This window comes from Anopheles marshallii, chromosome 2, assembly GCF_943734725.1.
Source record: "Anopheles marshallii chromosome 2, idAnoMarsDA_429_01, whole genome shotgun sequence".
NCBI classification, from domain to species: Eukaryota; Metazoa; Arthropoda; class Insecta; order Diptera; family Culicidae; genus Anopheles; species Anopheles marshallii.
The window spans coordinates 5,303,502-5,325,330 of NC_071326.1; the positions used below are offsets into that span (position 1 = coordinate 5,303,502).

The 21,829-nt window shown below is 44.3% G+C and overlaps 1 protein-coding gene across 2 annotated transcripts in view; it reads left to right on the forward strand.

Annotated features, from left to right (window-relative positions):
* The window catches only part of LOC128719076 (uncharacterized), a 34,837-nt gene that overhangs the window by 748 nt on the left and 12,260 nt on the right, over positions 1-21,829 (forward strand). Inside the window, exons 2-5 of one of the 2 annotated variants that reach the window (XM_053812696.1) lie at positions 8,654-8,689; positions 11,922-11,969; positions 18,425-18,498; positions 21,565-21,767. In XM_053812696.1, the coding sequence (XP_053668671.1) occupies positions 8,654-8,689; positions 11,922-11,969; positions 18,425-18,498; positions 21,565-21,767 (361 nt within the window). The remainder of the gene's footprint in view (positions 1-8,653; positions 8,690-11,921; positions 11,970-18,424; positions 18,499-21,564; positions 21,768-21,829) is intronic. The other variant, XM_053812697.1, reaches the window with a different exon arrangement.

The following is a 21,829-nucleotide window of genomic DNA, read 5'->3' on the forward strand; positions in this document are numbered from 1 at the left end:
CACCCTGGTCGCGGAAGCAGAGGCAACGTGGCAAATTATGCGTGTGATCAATGGGTGGCGCTTAAAGTTAATGGCATTTAATCGGAGGATAACCCGGGACGGCTCTTTGCACTTTGCAAAAAAGGAGGAAAATTAACCACCTGGTGGAAGAAGAGAACGGCCGAAACACAGCACATATATATAATAAAACGCCTTCACGGTTTTGTCTAACCGCCCGTAACGGTCGGTAATGAGCATAAATCCTTCACCGTTCGAAATCCTTCCCGCCCGGTGTTCGACCGTTCCGGATCGGCGATTCCTACGCCCGAACCGCGCACCGTGATTCGATGGTTTTAATCCTTGCCGCGTGTGTGGCGCGGCATCGGGAAAGCACGCCATCACCTTCCGATCTGGGCCGGTGCTCAACTTTTGAGCGTTCATTAAAATTCATTTTAACGATCAAACGTTAGCCATAACTTACCTCGGTTGTATTCTTTTTTTTCACCCATTTCATCCTTTTCCTGTGAGTGGCGAACCACTTCCTTCTTGTTAGCCGGATCGTTTCGATTCTGCCGTGCCTTCCACGTGAACGTAATCGTTTGTTCACATGCGCACGATTCTCTAATCACTTGCTGCCACAGGCTCGGGTCTTCATCTTGCAGGCTGTGTGTGTGTGCCTGGCTCAAAAGGAAGCGTGTTGGGTTATAAAACACAACGATACAACGGTGGCAGACGGAGCAGACGACCTGCATTCGCTCGCATTTTGTGATTTCATCCATTATCGCTGTCGTTTATGGTGTAGGAAAAATAAAGAAGATACATTTCCACAACCAGGGCGACAGACAAAAAACAACCCTACGATATGTTACCGAAAGCACCAAATAATGGCACAGTTAAAAGTTTAAAACTGGGATTTTCAACACACACTCACACACACACACAAAACAAACGCATTTGAAATGCGATAGAAAGAGAGAAGAACAGCTTCCTTGTCGTGTTAGCAAGAAAAACTTGTTGCACTGTGTCGTCCAAGGTTCCACTCCAATTCGCTCCCATTGTGCTGTGCTTTTTCATTTCCGCAGTGAGACGATGCGAAAAAAAAGGGCACCCACCCAAAAGCGTTATTATTTTGTCATCCATTTGCGAATGTTTCGTCCATTGCTTGTGCAACAAAGCGACGCCGTTTCCGTTGCTGGTCTTCCATTTCCTATCCTCTGTGATAGAAGGCGAACACCTTTCTTCTTGGATCTCGACCAAAAAATTAAAAAAACGACCCCAAGGAAACAAGTATTTGTGTAGATATTGCAAACTGTCGCCTGAAACCGTTAATAGAAAGCTGCGTCAATGCCATTGCTGGTGCCAACTTTTCAATAAGTACCGGTATTTTGTTTTATTTTATTCTGTCTCCATTTCCTTTCACAGAAGAACAAATCATAGACGAAAATCTTTTCTCTTGCTCTCTCGCTCTGTCTTTTTTTATCTACCATTTTGTCTACCTTTTTCTGCAGCCGAAAGCTTTCACCATTCCTTCCAGCTGCCTCGGATGCATTGAATTAAAAACTTCATTTTCCAATAACTTCCACTGAGGGTTCCGCGAAGAGCACGAAACAAAACCACCCCCAGGGAGAGGGGGAAAAAATGCGCGATTTTCCCTGCCACAGTACTCAAGGGACCAATGAAAGGGCCAAAAAGTTTTACCCACTTGTTTCCACGAGTGCGCACACATTTGTGTTTGCCAAAACTATTTCCGCTGCTTTCCTTTATTTATTTTACACTTCTTGCCACGATGCGCCGGTGTGGCGAGTCTCTTTTTTTTTCATTTTCCCATGTTTACTTATTCAACCGTGCTGCCGTTTTCACACTTTAAATAGCAGCAAACAAAAAGAAAACAAAAATCCTCTGCGAAACGATGGAATCGGTTTGCTGTTTATTTCTATGCTCATTAATTTTTCGCCAGATTTTGCCAGTTTTTATTGCCGCACACCCGGCAGGTGTTTGGGATCTTTTCTTTTACAAAATACCTTTAATATGCTTTTTAATAGCTTCGTATTTCCGTTCGGGTATGGCTGAAAAGCTCCACCATATAGACAGACTTTAACGCGAACAGGACGATCTCTTAAAGAATCGAAATAAGGATGGATACCTGAACTAAGCCACGCGTTTGTGCTAGCAAAAAAAATAACCAGGTGCAAAATTACATTCTAAAACTCCAGATAACATCAACACTCACCACAAAACTCGCCTGAGGCTCGCGGCTCCATAAATGATGGTGCCTTTTTTTATACGTGCTCTGCCGGTGCGCCCCAAAACAGGTGGCTCGGTATACTGCCTAGCTACTGTGCAGATAACAAAACTTTCATCTTTACGATGGCGTCGATTTTTACAACGGTCGATCCACCGATGAGCAAGATAATGAAAGTTTTTGTTCCCTTTTTTTCCCTACGGTGCGCCTCGCATTATAATACATTCCGTGCGGCACGTCAAACGTTTTTCATGGACCAACCGGCAAAACAGTGCAGCCACATTATTGAGTTTCCACGAGACCATTTGTTACCTTCGCCAGCGGTAAGCATGCCTGCCCGGGGTCCCATACAAGGCGTAGAAGCGAAACCGTGTTTAAAATGTCCCACGTCCGGGGACGACGGTGCGCCTTTTGTGCGCGCACTGTAAGGGCAAAATAATTGTTATGAATCAGCAAAGTCCTTCCCCGGTGCCCCGGTGTTATTAGCTTTTTCGCCGAAAAGCAAAATGGACATTTGGCTTTGGTGTACGTTCTTCTTTGCCACCTATTATTGTCGTCAACTTCGAGCAACAACAAAGCGAAAAATATGACCGCTTGCCCCATGTTGTGACTTTTCAATACGATCTCCGCGGGTATTGCGGGCTGTCCACGTCAGACTGGCACATACAATACCACGACAATTCGCCTCGTTTTACCGATAATGGAACTGGTCGTAGCGGATGCAAAACAAAAAAAACACTGTCAGAATTTTAAACGGATCATTCATGACGGTCCGTCCGTGCTGGATGCCTGGACAACTACTTAAAAGCTGGGAGCCCATAGGTTTTTGGTCTGGACATTCATTTATCAGCAAAACTTTTTTCTTCAACTTTCGCTCAATCATCAACGATTGTTCCCGGTAGCACGCGACAAGAGCCAGCTACAATATTTAAGGTGTATGAGCTTCTTGAGGCGTATAAGATGTCTTAATTTTCCATTCAACTTTGGGCCCCTTGTCCTGACGCCGTTTTGTCTGCCGGTTCCTTTATTTCCCATCCAACGACATCATTCAACCCAGTTCATTACTGGCAATTGTTTCACTCTGCTTCAGCTTCGTCCGACAGCTCCGATCCGCCGCCGACCCCCTGCCGACATTGGGGCCGGATTGATTTCCAAGAATTGCTCCATTCGATGGCAGCCACCAGGACCAAAGCAGCGACATCAAAACCCTTTTTGACCGTGTGTACCTCTCTCGCCGGTGGGTCGCACTGTTTGCTTCCTGCTGCCGTAGGCGCAGCACCGAATTGATCCGCACCGCTTGGTCTGTGGGATACACAGCTGCATAGAAGGGAAAACTTTATCCGGTGAACCGGCTAGCGGAATAGGCATGCCTTTTCCTACCTTCTACCATGCACAGCCGATCCGATCCAGCCGCTAGGACCATCCACCCTGACCTACTTCCAGCTCGGTTAGCAGCCTCAATGGCGCTACCATGATTTCCGCCAAGGATCGCCCTAATGCGGAAATCCACGCGCCACATCAACCGTCCAAAGGATGGAACCGGGGGGAGGGGGAGTGTGGGGGTTAAAACTTCGGCATCGGAATGGCAACCGTGCAGTTCGAATTGCGTTGCGTTTTTGCCTGCCACGAACGGAAGCAAAGCGGTAGACACAAACACACTGGCTGGTCGTGGAATCATCCATGCGGGGGTCATTTTATGCTTGGGTGGGCTTTGAAGTGCAGTAAAAATTGCATCCTTTCTTATCCCTGTCTGCGCTTCGCCTCCATTCGATGCATTTGTCCTGTAGAAGGAAGCTTTAGAAAAGCACACCGAAACACTTGTGACCGCAACAATTGCTCAGTGATATGTTTTCAAGTGGAACTGGAATGCATTAAGGTACATTTGGAATTCTTCACTGCCTTCTAGAGAAAGCTTTGGGCAGAATAAATTTTAGTTTACAAATGTTCCAAACTGTGGGAAGAATTCCAGACAATCGTAAACACAGTCCAGTTCAACTTTAAAACTGCACTCCAACTGTTTCACTTGTACTCAAAAACTCGGAATCCTCTGTTACGCTCTCTGCTGAGCTGTGAAAAGGTCGATTACCGCACGCGCAACGCTACACAAACATCCCCAGACATTGATTATGATATCGATAGCCTGTCACGGGCATCCTGCCGGTGGAGATAATAAGTTTTGCCCGGGGGTTAACATTTGCGTCCACACACTCACAAACAACCGGTGCTCAACGAGGTGGTTAACCGCGCAACCGTGCTTTCCAATGAAACCGATCCTTTAATCGAACTCATCGCCGCGAAACCACCCGTTGCTCCATTGCGTACGGACTATTAGCTAATTTTCTGGCCAAAAAGCTCGCTTTGCCGTGTGCCTGCCCGTACGTAACAGTTTACGTACTCGGGTGGCTCATAACCTCATCCGTGATTGTTTCCCCGTCTGGCCTCACCATGTCATACCAGCTCCGTATCGGCTCGTTAGCTAAGCCCCGAAAATGCTTGTACCGAGATTGACTTCCCACCAACGCACCCGAAAACGGATGCTCGATCGGGGATGATATAATGGCGTGGAAATGATAGACATAAGCATGTCGAGGAAGATGTCTTACCCTGGCGTAGGGTGGAGAGAATTCTCGGAAGAAACGCCTGACAGGTGTGCCCGATCGTAAGACAAATCCGGTTCCGATGCGAAAACCATATCGCAGCGTTCCAATCGTTGCCGCCGGCAAGATGGATGCTGAGATCCAATTCGAATCGACCACTTTTCGGATGAGCGACTTCGAATGAAGTAATTACAGCTCCACAGCCCGTCAGTCTCCCACTCCACGGAAGCATTTATCCCTACCGGTCGGTCGTGAAATCTGGTTCACCAAAGGTTGTGTGCCCATGTGCTTGGCTGGGAAAAACTCCACTTCAGCAAGCGAGATTGGCTGCACGGAATGCAGGAGATTGTTGTAGATGGTTGGTTGATTGGTTTTGCATAATCAACCAGCGCAAACCGAAGGCATTTTCAAAAGGATCTCCGCCTGAAGGCAAGTCGATTGCCGACCATATCTCGGTGTACCGTGCCTCGATTGATGTGCTCAACCTATGAGAATAATAATGAACTGGAGCCCGATATTGGAAAAGCTCGACTGAATATCTTTAAACAGTGCACAGCCAGTGAGCGGAGCTTCAATGTACAGTGAATTTACGGATGAAGCTAAAAACCGTACGAAAGATGTGCGGAATGAGTCGGGAATGTCTTGTCGCGTGTCTTTCCTTTCCAACTCATACACCTCCCCGGTGAGTTGATTACGATCCGTCGATTGTTTTTCGAGTAGCTCTTGAACAATTCCTCCAGTGGGTTTCGGTGAAGCATCTGCCGCAATGTACCATACCCACCCGCACGGTACACGGTCTATCTCGACTCGATTTTGCCCAATAGTTCGACGTTCGAAAATGCGTTAAACTACACAATCGCTTACAAAGCAATTTTTCGAACAAAGTACCACTCATGATGGGAAAACCATCTCATCACCGCTGTTGATAGCTTGCAATATGCTAATGAACGGACCGCTTGCACCCATGGTTTTGCCCTGTCCTTCTGATCCCGCGGGTTGCGATAGAGCACGTTTGTGGTCGGAAAAGTACCATGAAGATATTATACCGTGCTGCCGCTTGATCTTGGCTTGATCTTACAGATTGGAATATGTTTGCTGAGCGGAGAGTCAGAGAAAGGATCTAGCGAACACGTGCATAAGTACTGCACTCAAGTTTTAGATCAGTCTGTAGATAAAATGGACTTGAGGAGTGAAGCATTTCCTGGAGACAGTTTTTTTTAACAATTGATCAAAGAGACATAGAGTATGGTCAACTGTACTAGGATTTTTGGTTCACCTACATCACCTTGATGACAAACCTAGATTCTACGTTAGATGTAAACCGTAACAACAGCCTCAAGCCAATGTTTACGTGGAAATCTTACACGATTTGGTTCGTATAATATAATACGAGTACTTTAAGACAGAAATATCCAACAGACAACTCCGCATTATTTCTAACCAATCACCAAAGAGACTTTACCTCCTGTTCTTGTTGGGGAAGTATTAACAACTTTTGAAGCACATGCAGAACTGTATTAATTATGAAATAAAGTAGAAAAAAACAATGAGCGAAAGGTTTATAACAACGAGATAATATCGCACTCACAACGCTTGCAATCGCGTGGGCGACAGGTTGAGTCAACAGCCTCCGTCATATCGTATTAAAATATCACCCCCTAAAACAACCTTTGCCCATAACATATTACACCGAAGGGGGCTTGCTTTTTTTTGCTAACATGATACTTATTCCCAAAACCCCACAGCCGTGGGTACCAAGTAAACCTTCCCCAATTATGAAACCTCCACTGCAATAACCTAAAACGCTTTACACTTTGCACGGTGAACAAGTTTCTTATCGATGAAACCTCAAGCGAGGTTGGTCCAAAATGCTAATTTTACTGTGAAATAAAGATTTCAATTTCTCGCTTGTTTGCTAAAGCATGCTTTTGAGGCCGTGCCGCTTTGACCTTGGTGAAAATACCAAACCGAAACGTTCGCCATGTTCGTTCCATCTTCAGTTCAGCACACTCTCCGGGCCCGGGTTTTCCTCCACTACAGCCGCAAAGCAGACCCACAGATCAAGCCTTTTTGTGCTCTCTCCCACACAACGGCAACAAAAAATGTACGTAAAGCATCAGAAAAATATTTGCAAAAAACTAAATGAAGGCACCACCTAAAAAAAACGAGTACCTTTTCACAGGTACATTCTTCACCGGGTTCGGGGGTCGAACGAGAAACCGAAAGTGGCGCCCGGATGGGAAAGCAAAATACCAAAACGAAAAACAAAGTAACAATAACTCCAACACGGGACGGGTTTGCCAAGCGACAGCAAAAACACTAGCGCTACGAAAATTTCAAAATGATACCCATTTCCCAGCCTGCATACTAAAACAGTGCCAAATGTTTACCGAGTGTTTTGCCACTTCTAGCCGGGTACCGTCAATGCGTTGAATAACTTTACCGGCCACTGAGCGTGCTGGCATGCCTGAGGTTAGAATATTTTCCTTTCCTGCGATGCCGGATGGCGATCGAAACGACAGTGTGGAATGAATGAACGAAAGCGCGAACACTTGAAGGGCCACTCAAACCCATCACCCACCACCGACCACGCCACTCGTACGCACGTTCGAGTGTTCGCAAGATGGGACAACTTCCGGAGACAGTTTACTACACGTACGCTTTTCTTGATTGGCTACACATGATATTCGCGAATATTTCTTCTCTCGTGTGCCTATTTACAGGGGTTTTCGACTTGTACACACGGATTTTTGAAGATGAGCTAGAAATTTTCAATGGAGAGTTGGAATTCTAGGTAATTTGTGGATCTTGTGTGCGAAAGGTGGTGTGTTTCTGGGTGTTAGAAAACTTTATTCAGAATCAGATTCCTTTGTACCAAGAACCAGTACGTGCAGAGGATTCCAGATCTTCCCTAACAAAGTTCACTTCAACTAGAGAACAATTCAGAAATGAATCAAACTCCACCATGTGAAAAACCCTGTTTTGCCGGCAACCCTTCGGCAGTGTGGGTGTTTTGGGCGAGAAAAGAATTTTGAGGAACGATTCGATTGCAAATATTTCACATTCCAAGCGCGCCTTACTCTACATATTTATAGTAACGCATACATTCCGTGAACGCGTCGCGAACAAACCAAGCATCAAATCGGCCATAACATGTAATGGGCCATGGCCATAATAACATCCAGCGAAATTCGACTCCGTTCTCGTCCGTTCGACCTCCCAGGGCCAGCGTTTTACCAGCAAACCTCCAGCAAGAATACGCACAACCACGCCGCACAGCAAATGATGACACTTTCAGGTCCCCGCTACCGTCACATCGTTCGTGTCGGTTGACCCCAAAAACTGGCCAGATTGCTCATTTGCATTTGGTCGCTCCGTTTATATTACGGTCCGGACATTCTGGGTGACACGAAGATGGGGACTCGGTTTTGCGACCAGACCAGACATTATGTCACCGCAGTAATGTTTTACTGTGCTGCAAACTATTAAAAACCGAAACAAGCGGTCCAACTGGAGCAAACGGACTCCCCTGTCATTCGAAGGGAGGTTCTTTGGGGCCAAAAGTTTTCGTCCCTACGAATTTAATTACACACCGTACAGGGCAACATTTGGGAACGCAAATGCAAACGAATGTGGGGAATAGGTTTAAAGCTTTTTCGCCAAATTAGCCACATTCATGGTTCCCATTGACGATGGTGCCTTCATTTCTGTTTTTCCCGACTTCGAGGTCCTTGGCATGATGGGCCAGTTTTGCTAACTTTTATCTACCACTGTAATCAATCTCCTCTGTGTTACCGTGCCTAATGTCCTTTTGTTTTGTACCCTTTCATTTCAGTTACCTGTAAAAGCTGCAACTGTAAGTATGCAAATAGTTTGTAAATATTCTTCACATATCGTCGCGCTAGGATACGGTTCGATACACTACATTTACAAACATTGTTTTAAGTACATCAAGCACGTGTTTAATTAATTGAATTCATTTATTGCATATAGCATTAGGTGGCACATTGCATGCTTGTTGCCATGGAAACAACATCAATGTCGTCGACCAATACAGCGAGATTGAAACACCCACAATGAGAAAGAATATAAAAGTTAATTTTATGAATAATTTAGTGATTTTGAAAAATGCTTCACACCCACAAAACCCAGGATATGCTACAAACTACGAAAACTTAAATACGTTTCTGCAAAACCGGAGACCGTGGAAAAAACATTTAACAAACTCACGCTGATAAGTTTCCTTTTCACACTGTACACACAAATAGCTGATTTCACAGAACTTCTGTGCAAGCAGTTCTTATCAAAACGCTGCAAGCAATCCGCTACCAACCAACAGTGATTACATTTCCCTCTTTTTTATGATCTACTTACTGCTTCCTTACCGTTTACCCGTTACAACCATCATCGTTAGTCAACGTAATAGATTTCGTTTTTCTCGCTTTCATTCGCCACCTCCGTCATCAGCCCGGGTATCAGATTACGATGCATAAGGCACCACTGTTGTTGGTACCAGTCTAGGGACGGGCTCGGAGTTCGGAAGTGGATTGTAAAGCAGATAAATAGAACATGAAAATTGCATTTTTAACTGCACTTCCATTCGCCATCGTTGCCACCTGCGCTACACATCGCCGTTCTGTGATGGCTTTAGCATTTGCAATGCGCGTAGAGCATTTTCCTGCTCGAGGCCTAATAGTGAAACAAGATTAAACTATAAAAGGATCAGTATTTAGAGGGGAAAAAGGATTTATCATTACGCTAAAAATGGTATCACATTCAGCGTGTAGTATTAGCGTCATGGTTAATATCACTTTTATCTTCAATTGATGTGTACGTATCAACTGTAATGCACTATGTTGTACTGATGTGAAAGACAAAGGGTGCAATAATTGAACTTTTTTACGTAAATTTATGTTTAAACCTTTCATTTCAACATTGACATAATAAACATGTTAGTAATGGAAAGAATTCAAGGAACTGTTATGCGGGTCAATCAATAGCTTAAGTTAAGCCTAAAGCCCGTATTTCAGTTGGCATCAGCATTTTTAGTCGACAAAGTAATTCAAAATATATTTTTACGTGATAAAGTTGATATGTGATAAGTCACTATTAAAACTTTTCTTCCACACTAGAATACCAGACCATGAAAACGCAAGCAAAGAATGGAAACTCGTATGGATTGATTTATTAATCAACTGTTACAATGCTGCAATTCAATTAAAATTACACTTTACATACTAAAAAAAATATTCAAGACTTGTATACACCCAAATGTCAGAAGCAGGATACTCGTAGTTTCATGAAAAATAATTTATAACAAATGCTTAAAACTTTGTGCCACAATCTGTAAAAGGTTAAAGATAGGAATCTACAAATTAATTATAGTTTATAAAGGCTTGCTTGCTTCTCATAAGTTATGTTTTCCACTAGCTAAGCTGTTGTCGATCTGTATTACTCCTATAGTACTTCTATAGTATATTATGCTGAACACCTTCTACCTGAACGGTTTCCCATTAGTTAAAACTACGAATTTCGAGTCGGCTATTAGAATGTTTCTAAGAACAAATTAACTAAACATTAACGATAGCCAACAATTAAACCAATTTCCCGCTGTCAACTTCCATCATATTCCCCGATTTATATGCGGTAACAGAAGTCAACACAAATGGAAAATCCTCCCACATCCTTTCATGGTAGAAACGTAAGTTTTTTTTGTGTTTCATGTTACTTAGCAATCGCAACAAACGACCTTTATTCGTGGTCGCTAGGTAGTTCGATCACGTTCCATATTGGGTTGTCAAATGGAAACGTGATTGGTAATGGAAGCCAAAGCAATCAAAACAACTTGCTAAATCTTAACACATCCTGTGATGTATGACTAATGAAATGTTTTGTGAACTGCGTTGCTTTCCTTTCGCGTTTTGTTTATGTTGAAACTAACAGGGGCATAACCAGCTCAAAATGTACTTTTAAAGGAATTCTCTGCAGTTGACCATTTGACAATTTAATCAAACCTATTAAAACGTTTGATTGTGCAACAGTGCGCGGTGCTTTTTTTTGCCTTTAGTCAACACTCTTCAAATCATACCATAAAACCGACACAAACGTATAACTTTGGTACCATGCCGTGCCAGCGTGTTCACACGTTAAAAAATATGTGAAAAGTTCGTATCTAATTAATGTAAATTGAACCGCCCTACCGTCCCCTACCGGGTTGGACCACATTGCCGAAGGACTGGAAACAGTGTTATGAAAATATTATAAGCGAACGTACATCAACTGGCAAACACGGACAACAAAACCTTCACAGTACTGCGGAATGAGTGAGCACCGACGCCACGGACCATTACGACTGCGTGACGGAACGATGTGTCCCAAACCTGACGACTTCACCGTTCGTGTTTTGGTTTTTTCTTCATGTTACTCTGTCAGGCCACTTTTCACTATACCGCGTGGGTGACGGTTTTTCACGTTTTTGGTTTAGTAAATTGTACGATTTCACCTTGTTTCAGTTTTGGTTTTCCTGTTGGTTTCGTTCGTTTGTACGGGTGATTCGGTAACACGGGCATTTTACCGTCCCATTTGCAACATTTTTATTTATTTGCTGGCAACCTTGGCCGGTGTTTCTCGCTGCCGTTGACATCCTAAGCCACGAGGCTTAAAGGAGAGCTACCAACTTTAATGAGATTGTTTGTGGCTTTGGTGATTTACTGACTCCCACAGGACGCTATCTGCATTGTTGTCCAGCTCTGGAGGGTGTTTTCCATTTCCTTTGCTTTACTTTGTTTTTTTTTCCTTTTTCTCATCAAAATTAATTATTACTTCGGTGGAGAAGGTGAAAACAACGGTGATCATTTCTGGCATTGGAAAAGTTTGCGTTTATTTTCTGGATGTAATCACAAAACAAAAAAACCACAACGATTTACACGATGCCAATTAAAATCAACTCTACATTAAGGCATCGTGGGAAGTTGGAAGATGCGATTTCAGTATTTAACGAATCTTGTATTGAAATCGTAAATAAATAAGATTAGACAAACGAGGAGAAAGTAGAGACACGATGTTAATGATCTATTGTTTTCCCATCTCCGTTTTTATTCTAGCCACTGTCGGAAAACAGATCAAAGGAGGCTACCTGCTAAGGTACAAAAGTAAGTATCGAACTACTACTATTACTGTTGCTATTATGCTACTACACCTACTACTATCACTACTACTACTACCTTTACTACCATTACTACTACTACTACTTGTCTGCATCTAAAAGTCAATGCTAGATATTTCTATCTTTATTGAACCTTTATTCAATCTAAAACATAACGCGGCCGCTCAGAAATTCTAACCCAAAAGCCGCCGCTCGAATGAGTTTTCATAACAAAGATGTCCCGTTTACAAAAGAAAATACAATATTCCACCTTAACATTGTCCTCGTCACTGGTCCGTTGGAATGGGAGCTCACCTTCCGACACAACGTGCCAGCTGGCATCTCTCTATGGAGGAAACGACGAACTGCTGCTGGGATCGATAGAACCTTTCAATCAACCCGCATACCTGCGCTAGCTATGGTGTCTGAAGACACATTCCACATAAGGTTTCGAGTACCCTCCGCATACGTCTGCGAAAGCAGTCATGTGTAGATGCAACACTCATACCCATACACACACACAGTTCGCTCTGAATCCTTTACGTTCCGGTTGCTGTGTGAAAAGGATTCCATCAATCAACATTTTTATCCCGAAGAATGATGCGCTCTACATACCGAAACCATCGGAGAAGCATTCCGTAGAATGCCAATGAGCTGGTATGGGCCAACGGGCCAGCTTTGGCTGGAATGGTTTTGGATCTCTTGACGTGACACGTCACAGGAAGCAAAGGTCGAAGGCAAGATTTGTTTTATTGAAGATTTTTCTTGCAATACAAATCACAAACTCGGATAGCGCTTCAATATTATTTGAAACATCAACCATTCATAAGGGTCAACGGATTGAGAGAACATTCGCTGAGCATGCATTAAAAAAGTATCATAACGCTGTAGCGATAACATTACACAACGCATTTATCGTCACTACTTGTTTCATTTCAACGTCGCTCGTACAGCACAGTTCCTGAAGCCGTATGAATAATAGCTTATGCCCTGGCCATTCCATTACATAACCATTCCGAACTCATCCGCTTTCATAGCTTCCACCCAGACGGAGCAGTGTTTGGGTTGGATTTATGTGAACGCCAAATTAAGATAAAACATCTCGGATGCCCCGCGTTATTGTGCTGCAGCGAACTCGCAAGTGTGCTGTAGCTGCCAGTGCAGCCGAAGCATGGAACCTGTCATCGACACAACATTGTACGGTTGCATCGCCGAGAGCCGGAGTTCCTCGTTTTCCACCACATGTCACTGCCGTTCTACAAGACCCGATAGAATGACAGAGATACCAAACCGACGTGGGCGATTGTTCTCATTTTCATATCATCCCACCATATCTCCGTTGCCTCTTACGAATCCCTCGTTCCCGGAACCCGCAAACACGTCCGGGACGGAAGCAAACGTGGCACCGGCCGGATCTCGGTGCCGGAAGAAACAATGAACCTTCCATTTTGCGCCCGGCAGCGTACCACTACCACGGCAATGAATTCGCGTCTTCGTCTTCGCGGTGCACATTTTCCCGGGGGCGTTTATGATATAATTTGATTGTCGCAAAGTTTGTGACAGAGCCCGCCAGGCCACGGCACCGTGTCACGCTTCACGAGCATGCGGCGACAAGACACTGATGGATTGCAGTGCAAGTCGTGGGATGTAGCCATGTAGTGTGTAGGTAATTGAATGCACAACGATGGGCACACGGTTGTAAAGTGACTGTACGCATTCCACTCTTCAGAAAGGACAATTTTGGGATCGCATCCGAATGCATCTCCTCCTTCCTAAATTGAGCTACAATAGCATCTTTTTCTACCTTCTTCCCGATATCCCAACAGATAGCATCGTTGGAATACATATCTTGTGCCCAACTAATTCCGGTTAATGAAGTTACGGTTCGCTCGTGGAAATAAAATAATCCCCTGCCGATTTTGAGACGCATGAATCTATTGACCCAATAACTTCAAACAAGTCAAACATAACCCCGCAGCATAATTACGTTGCCTAGCGAGAATCAGGTCACGATAACTCTCGGGTCAAACGAAACTTCATGCTCCAATAGTTCGGCGGAAGGTCGAAGCTACTTAACTGTTTCGCCAAAGTTTCCGAAAATTAATCTTCTATTCTACCACGAAACTTGGATGCAGGGGAAGGCTTATCACAGAAGCGTCAGACACAACTGCCAGCACGAATGTAGACACTTGCTAAGCCATCCAACAGCACATTCCATCACGATAGGTTAAGCACGGGAATTAACTCATCAACACACCGGTATGTACACGGTGTTCTAGCACCGGGTTTGTGGTACACACATATTACCCGGTGCTGACAAGACTTAGCAAAGATACACTCTGCAAAGAGCCAAGCTATACCTTAATCTAGTACACGTGCTAAGACGTTAAACAGTCACTTCTCACCATTGGGTGATTGAGAAGTTCTGATAAAAAGGTTGCACAAATATTGATACAAGACTTCGCGACACTAACTTTTTACACAACAACTCCACAGGAGGATGCTGCTCAAGTAGCAAACTCAACAGCAGCCAGTCAAAGCTGCCGATTGTGCACACAGCTTCGAAGCGCACTGGAAAAATGTAATCCTACCGACCGAAGCCAATGTTTTCGATTCTCGCGATTAAACTATCACATTTTCCTGGAACGAACACTTTGCTTTATACGGAAACATCCGTAAAAATCTGAAAATCCATGACACCATCCATCCATCTCAGCAACAAAAACAAAAACCAATACCCATGCAAGAAAAAATCCGGGCTTTAACGAATGCCCGTCGTACCGACGCACCGGTGAATTGAAACCAATTTCCCGGAACACACGCCATAAAAGCTGGCGATTCAGTGTGTTTTCCTTTTTCGTGCGTATTGGTCCTCCAGCACGGGCAGCCAAGCAAATACATACGCGGAGGGAAATAAAACAACCCAACTGTCCTTGATAAGCGCGCGCCTGCAAACAATTCTGCGCAATAACTGCTCATCTTCAACGGTGCGTGTGGCACACCGTACATCGGTAACGCTAATTGACAACCGAATGCGAATGCTTGTCAAAAACAATGTAAACATAAGACGATTCCCGTGAAAAACAGCACCGCATGAAAATGTATAATGCCACCTCCGGCAGTACATTGTTTTCTGGTTTTTGGCCCCGAACGGTTAATATTTGCGTGTATGGGTGCGTTTTTGCTGTCACTTTGTTTCACTGACAGCACCATCATCACCATATCAGTGATCATTTATGCAGTCACGCAAATGTAACCTTTTTTTTTTTGGTGTGCTTTCTTCCGAACCTCGTCAGTTATTGACGATTTGCTGCGAGGACCGATGTTTTGCTCTTTGGCAGTTCAGGCCGTTTTTATTTTCACGTGATTTAGATGGAATCCTTTTTCAACAAATAAATAGCAAGGCAGGACAGCAGTTTGAACATTGTTCGGGCAAAGAAAATGACTAATAAGCACGCATACTTTATCAACACTGATCAGTAACTTCAAGAGCTTTGTGATTTTGCTCTTGGTGAGAGTTATACCGTCGTCTCTTGGTTAACCTAATTTGGAATGGTTGATTCGGAATAACTCTATGCCATGAAATAATATGAAACTTCATACTGCACGCCTCAGGGCTTTAGAGAATAGGTCATTAGGTGCTATTCTCGGAGCCTTACCCAATCATTTTGGTCTCTCAACCAGCAAGGTAAATCAAAACATGTAAAGCAGAAGCGTAGAAATGAGATTCAGAGATTTCCAATATAATGTTCGAGTTCACTCTAAAATCACCTTCGAGATGAGATTCTGTAATCTTTTGTACTTTCTGGATCATTTTTCATACAATGTTCGTTATATACAAACTATACTTCTAATTCCAATTCCAACGATCGAATTACGTTCAATTAATTTGTTGTAATTAATTGTTTTGATTATCAAATTTATAGCCAATACTGTACCCAATTACGATACCAACGCTAACGTGTGGCTCTAAATCCAGAGGAAGAAACGCTCCAACATTGAACGGATCTTCAAAAGAGACCAATTACACTCACTGCAGAATGATTGATGGTACTTTATCGGTTCGTCCAGTCCTTCATGTCACGTGCAAACCGTATGACTAACCCGGTGCGTGTTTTTGTCGCTACCGTTCATCAACTTCAGAATGCATCAACTTAGTCCCCTGTCCGAGACATTGCCGCTCAATAAGGACAACCAGTTCCGTGCACTCTGTGAAATGTACCATGGATAACAATGGCAAAACAACTTCACAAAAAAAAACCCACACACCCTTTCCCTGGTGCAGTTGACTGGCGCTGTCCAGCTGCGTCATTAGCATCATCGATCCGGTGCTATGATTAATGAGGAAAGCTTGCCTTACTTTACACTAACGTTGACCAACCGGGTGGCCAGTCAGTCACCTGGACGGCGGACATACGCCACCACCAGAACACCAGCAGCAAAGCAGAAAATCCTTTTATCCACTTCGGGTCCCGGTGGCTATCCAGATGTCGGTGCACAAAAACTCGATCCCAAAGATTTACCATAAAACCGGTGTCAATTTTCATTTCCCAAAGGATATGGCATCCTAATGACATGCGGTGCCGGAAGCCATCGTCTCCGTGTGCCAGGGGCGACATTTCCCAGAAACCCAAACCCAAGACACCGACAACCCAAGAGAGAGAGAGAGACACAGAGAGTGTGTGTGTGCCGGGTGTTCGGTGCGCGTGTTGGTTCGCTTCGCATTCATGGCTGATGAGATGGGGAGCCACCGGCTGATGAGAGAGAAGTGATAATAAATTTAATTAAACATCAGGTAAAATGAACACACAGCCACTATGCTGGGCACATGTTCGGGACATTCCTTTGCCCACCGCTGCAATGGAAAGATTGACACGATCGACCGGCATCTTTAACTTTCGTCTTTTGTGCACTTGGGTGTGTGCCGGCATGGGGAAGTGATTTAAGAATTTCACCTCCACCTTCACACATAGGAGAGCAAAAATATAACCCCTAAAATTGACTTTCGCCCGATGGAAAACCCTGAGAGCAAATTGACACTGGCAAGACTGTTAGTTTACCGTACGAAAAGCCACCATCCATCCCCAGCACTCGTTACAACCGTGCTGGTCGGTACCGGATCCATCCGCTCCCTCGAGTGCCCGGAAGTGCTTCAACATGGAAGCATGGAAGGAAATTAAACAGGATCTGACGGCCATTTGCTCGGAACAGAAGCGTCGAACCACACCGTCTGGCTCGACTCGGTGGCACTTGAACCGCGCAGCGCTGGGATAACCATTCCCCGAATCCCGTGAGAAATGAGACTGCCACGGGGAGCCAACCCCATAAAGGGCAGGAGTTATGGTTTTAACTCCGTCCATCCGCACCACACCCGATGGGAGAAAGTAATTTTCGAAAAATTTCATTTCACCACAAAGTTAATGGGCCAAAGTGTTGATGAGAAATTTGTGGTCCGCGCACCGGAACAAGGCGGGTGCCACAGTGTTCCCGGGGGCTGATATCATCGTGCCGAATCGGGCGTTCGTACCGCGCCAAGATGTTGGCCACCCAAGAATGACCTTGAAACAATGATAAACTTCGTTCCGGTTAGTTACGGGTGCAATATAGAAACAAGCGTCCCTACGATCCCTACTCTGCTCGGGATACTGGACACATTCTTTTGTCATCCCTTCTTAAAAAGAAACCTTTCCGAGGGTTGGGAAGAAAATATTTTCCCTCTTTCAACGTGTGCGCTCGTGTGGGTGTGTGTATCTGAGCTTTGAAAGTATTTCTCCATTGTGTCGTATCATGTGTCGAAGCAGCAGCGATGAAAATCAATTGCACAACACAATTCCAACCCCGACACACACCCACACACCCATACATGGCCACGCGTTATGATTTTCCGATAAAGATGATGAATGTATGCCGTGGCACAGCAGTGTGTCACCAAACGGCAGCCTCCACAGCACCGAATGCCTTGACCGTGCAGGGGAAGTGTGGCCCGCTGTTCTTTGCCGTTTTGCTGGCCAATGTTTTTGGTTGGTTTCTTATTTAATTGAATATTTCAGCAGAACCGTAAACATGAGTCGGTAGAAAACCCGCTCGCCGGATCGACGCTGGCCATTGTTTCATGTTCGTGTATCTTTGATCCTTTCATTTGTTACGCCCGAACGAAGGAAACCCGCCGAAATGGATCGGAGTCCTTTCGCTATGCACACCCATTGCCCATTAACGTTGGGCACTGGGTATTGTTTGCTCGTAAAATGGTTTAAGTTTTTTTCCTCACTCTCTCTCTCTCTCTCTCCTTTTGTTGTGTAAGAAAGTTTTACTTTCCTTCACCATTTTTACACCCATTAATGGTAACATTTTCATGCGATTACAAATCTTAAAGCTTTCACAAGAACATGATGATGCCTGCAAAGATTACAATTAATTCTTATTCACCTTTGGCTTCCGTTTTTTTTTTCTCTCTTTTCGCAGAACAAGTCCTGTGGAGCCGCTGGTCGGAGGAATGGGTTGTACTGTACGATGATTCCACAATGGCGTGGTTCACGGTAAGTTCCCGTTATAAAAATGAGTTTTTAGGTTTAACCAGACGCACACACACATTGGTATTTCCAAATTTCCCGCAAGGAAAGCACTCACCACGAGGTTGGTGAAATTGGGTGAAATGATAACCATTTTAGATTTCCTTTTTCCCCAAGTGGCATGCGGAACATGTTGTGCGCTAGCTCACAAAAGCCAAGGTAGGCAGAACGCAAAAAGGTACCTTGCCAAGCAATTTCCACCCAGTGGTTGATTACATTCCCACCGGAAGAGCTTTATTCCACTACCACAAACGCAACAAGCGGCCATTTCTTTCGGATAAATCAAAACCCATTTTCAACCGACTAAACACTGCTCCAGCTGGGAAGATATTCGTTCCTATGGCCATTTCCTTTGTTGGTCGATTGTGTTAAAATTTATTCCCATTGAATTACCCTGGTGTGTTGGTCGACACTGACAGGAAGCACGTGCCACCAGCAAACGTCCAGGTGGATGTGCTCTTGTTGGTGCCTTATGAATGGGTTTCTGCCCCTACTGGGGCAGAGTTCTGTTCGAAACCTTTCCATTAATGTCACCTCACTGTATTAAAGCTCAATCGATGCGTTAACATTTTATTCGAGAGCTTAAAGCTCGGTTACAAGGCAAGACATCTCGTCCATAGCTATGTTTAATTTTATCTTCAGTGAACGAAGTCCCCAAAGCAAACGGCCCCCGCGCGAGTGTTTCAAGTGCATTCCGTTTGCTCAATATTTTATGAACATTCCAAACCATTCTGTCCAAAACAAAACATCCGCTAAACATGCTTCGTGTTTCGTGCTTCGTTGCTACATTATAAGCAAATCCGACCGTCAGGATGTGCCGTGCTGTTTCTTCAGTGCTCTCTGCCCAAAACAGGTCATACAATAAACCGTAACCTGCTGCATATTTATAGCATCGTGGTACCGAAGTTCGACTGGTATGCGTCCAGAGCAGAGGCACTTCGAGGCATGGCACCATGCATGCAGGCATGAAACATCAGGCCAACATCGTTAAGCTTGTGTAATGGGAAGGAATAGGAAATAAATTTCAATTCTTCATTCCGCCGACCCAACACTCGTGCGGCACTCGTTCCTGGCCAAACCAGAAGATGCACGATAATTTTTCTGTTCTGTTTCGGCCGGTGGGTCCATCGGACGAGCTTCAAATTCATTCCGACATCAGACCCCAACGCCATCGGTGAGGCATGGTGAAAAGCAACTTTGTAACATCAATTCACCATAAGCTGGCGGTCTGGACGGGTAGCACCGGCTTGGAGGCACCAGGTTGCCGCTGTGTATCAGCAAAAGCTACGATGCATCCGGCGAACGGAACAAGTGAAAAACTTTCGCTACGATTAAATTACATGCATTAAACATGCACGTGTTCCTCTGTTTTTCGCTCTGCCCTGGGCGAAACCTTGCCGTGGCGCGCGCGCCGTGTGCCACAACACTATTCGCCAGCGAGGTGATGAAAGGGAGATCTCTCTAAAGATTTGATCAACACCGAACGGGGTAACCAGGAAAAGCTGGGTATGGATTAGATTAACAAATTAAGTGAGAAGGCGAAAACAAAATCAACGTGATTTCTTAGGAGTACAAGCAAGAGGCTTAGTTACTCTTATTTACTCTTAGTTTAACCTAACTTCTAAGCAGTTTCAATCTATTTTGTCTCACATTTTGTTATAATTTCTAAATTATTATATTATCAAGTTATAGTAATTATCACTTTCAAATACAAAAAATAGCTACAGCAATCAAAGTTGTGGATAAAGACTGCTAAAACTGCTTCGAGATGCCTCGTAGGATAGGTAATTTGTCAATATGCGCCCTCTAATAATGGTGATGTAATGCTTAGAACATTCTGTGTAGAATATGTTCCTGGTACCCAACCACCTATCGTATCTTTACTCTACGGTTTCTATCACACAACATAACATAGATTGAAGCACTATAAAGCAGGTTAGATTTCTTGGAAAGCTGGCATGACTCTTAAGATCCACAGCGGAACCCAGATCAAGGTGAGACTGTCGAATATGATGACGCAAACCGCTTGAATCTTCCCGAACAGTGAGTCAAAGGAAGGAACTCTTCTGTTGCCTTTTCCACTTAATTCTCGTATATGGTATCCAAGAAAATCCTGGTATGCTTTTCAACTACACGTCCTTAGCTGCAATTCCTTAGCTTCAAGACATGTTTGAATATACATTTACGACGGTGGATAAAACGAACTCTCGACTGACACGAGAGGTCATGCGGAACAAGTTGATGATGGCGATTTAACCTTCTGCATTGGAAGCAATGCATTACTTAACATTTTACTTCATGTAACAATTGAGTTAATATATATCAAAGAATCTTGTTTGAGGCCCTAAACACAGTCACAATCAACGATCAATTTACACCAGCTCATGATTAATACGGAGCTTCTAGGAGAAATATACACTATTAAATATTGCAGCTATTCTCACGATACAACCATAAAAATGTCTGTTGTGTTAGATTATGAAACAAATCGAACAGAGTTAATGGAAATGTTAAAAATGGAAACCTTCTAAGAGTCATTTTTAATGAGCTTGTACAAACGAAAGTGCTTCGTTAGCAACCCGTTGCGCTTCGCAATCTTGAAGTTTCCCGGAAATACGTTTGCCCACATGCATTGTGCTGCGGGTTGCATTTATTCGCTAAGTGATTGTGACGAGCCCTGGGCGTGCCGTCCTTACACACGTACTCGCAATGAATATTCCAACCACCGCTCAGCCACTTTAAAATCAATAAATCTAAGCTTCTGCTTGTCCGCTTTTTAACCATTCTGCCCCTATAAGAGCTTTCAAATGCATCGACAAATGATTCGATTCGCAGAAAAATAAAACCGGAAATCCTTTCAACCGTCCCGCAACCAGTGGCCAACCCGAACTGCGAAGGCACGGTTTGCAAATGAACGGCCATCACCGATGCCATTGCAAGCGAAAACCCAATTAATCATGATTCCATTTTCCACTTCCACTTGCCCTCACTCTCTCATTCTCTCTCTCTCTTTCTTTCTTTCTCTCTTTGCAGGAACCGGGTCGCTCGTCACCTGCCGGGAAAATTCTAGTCAAAGAGGCACCGGAAATGCTTGCGATTGCACACTGGACCGGTCAGATACCGCGGCGGCCCCCGCTCCCGGATGGCGTCAGTGTGTCGCAGCTAATCGCGCTCGGGTCGCGCCGGAAGCGCTCCAAAGTGTACTGGATGATTGCGAAATCGGAAGAGGAAGTCAGGTAGGTGGGATGAGTACGGGGGTACGGGAGTTGGGTGAACGAAACCCCACTCGATAAAGTTT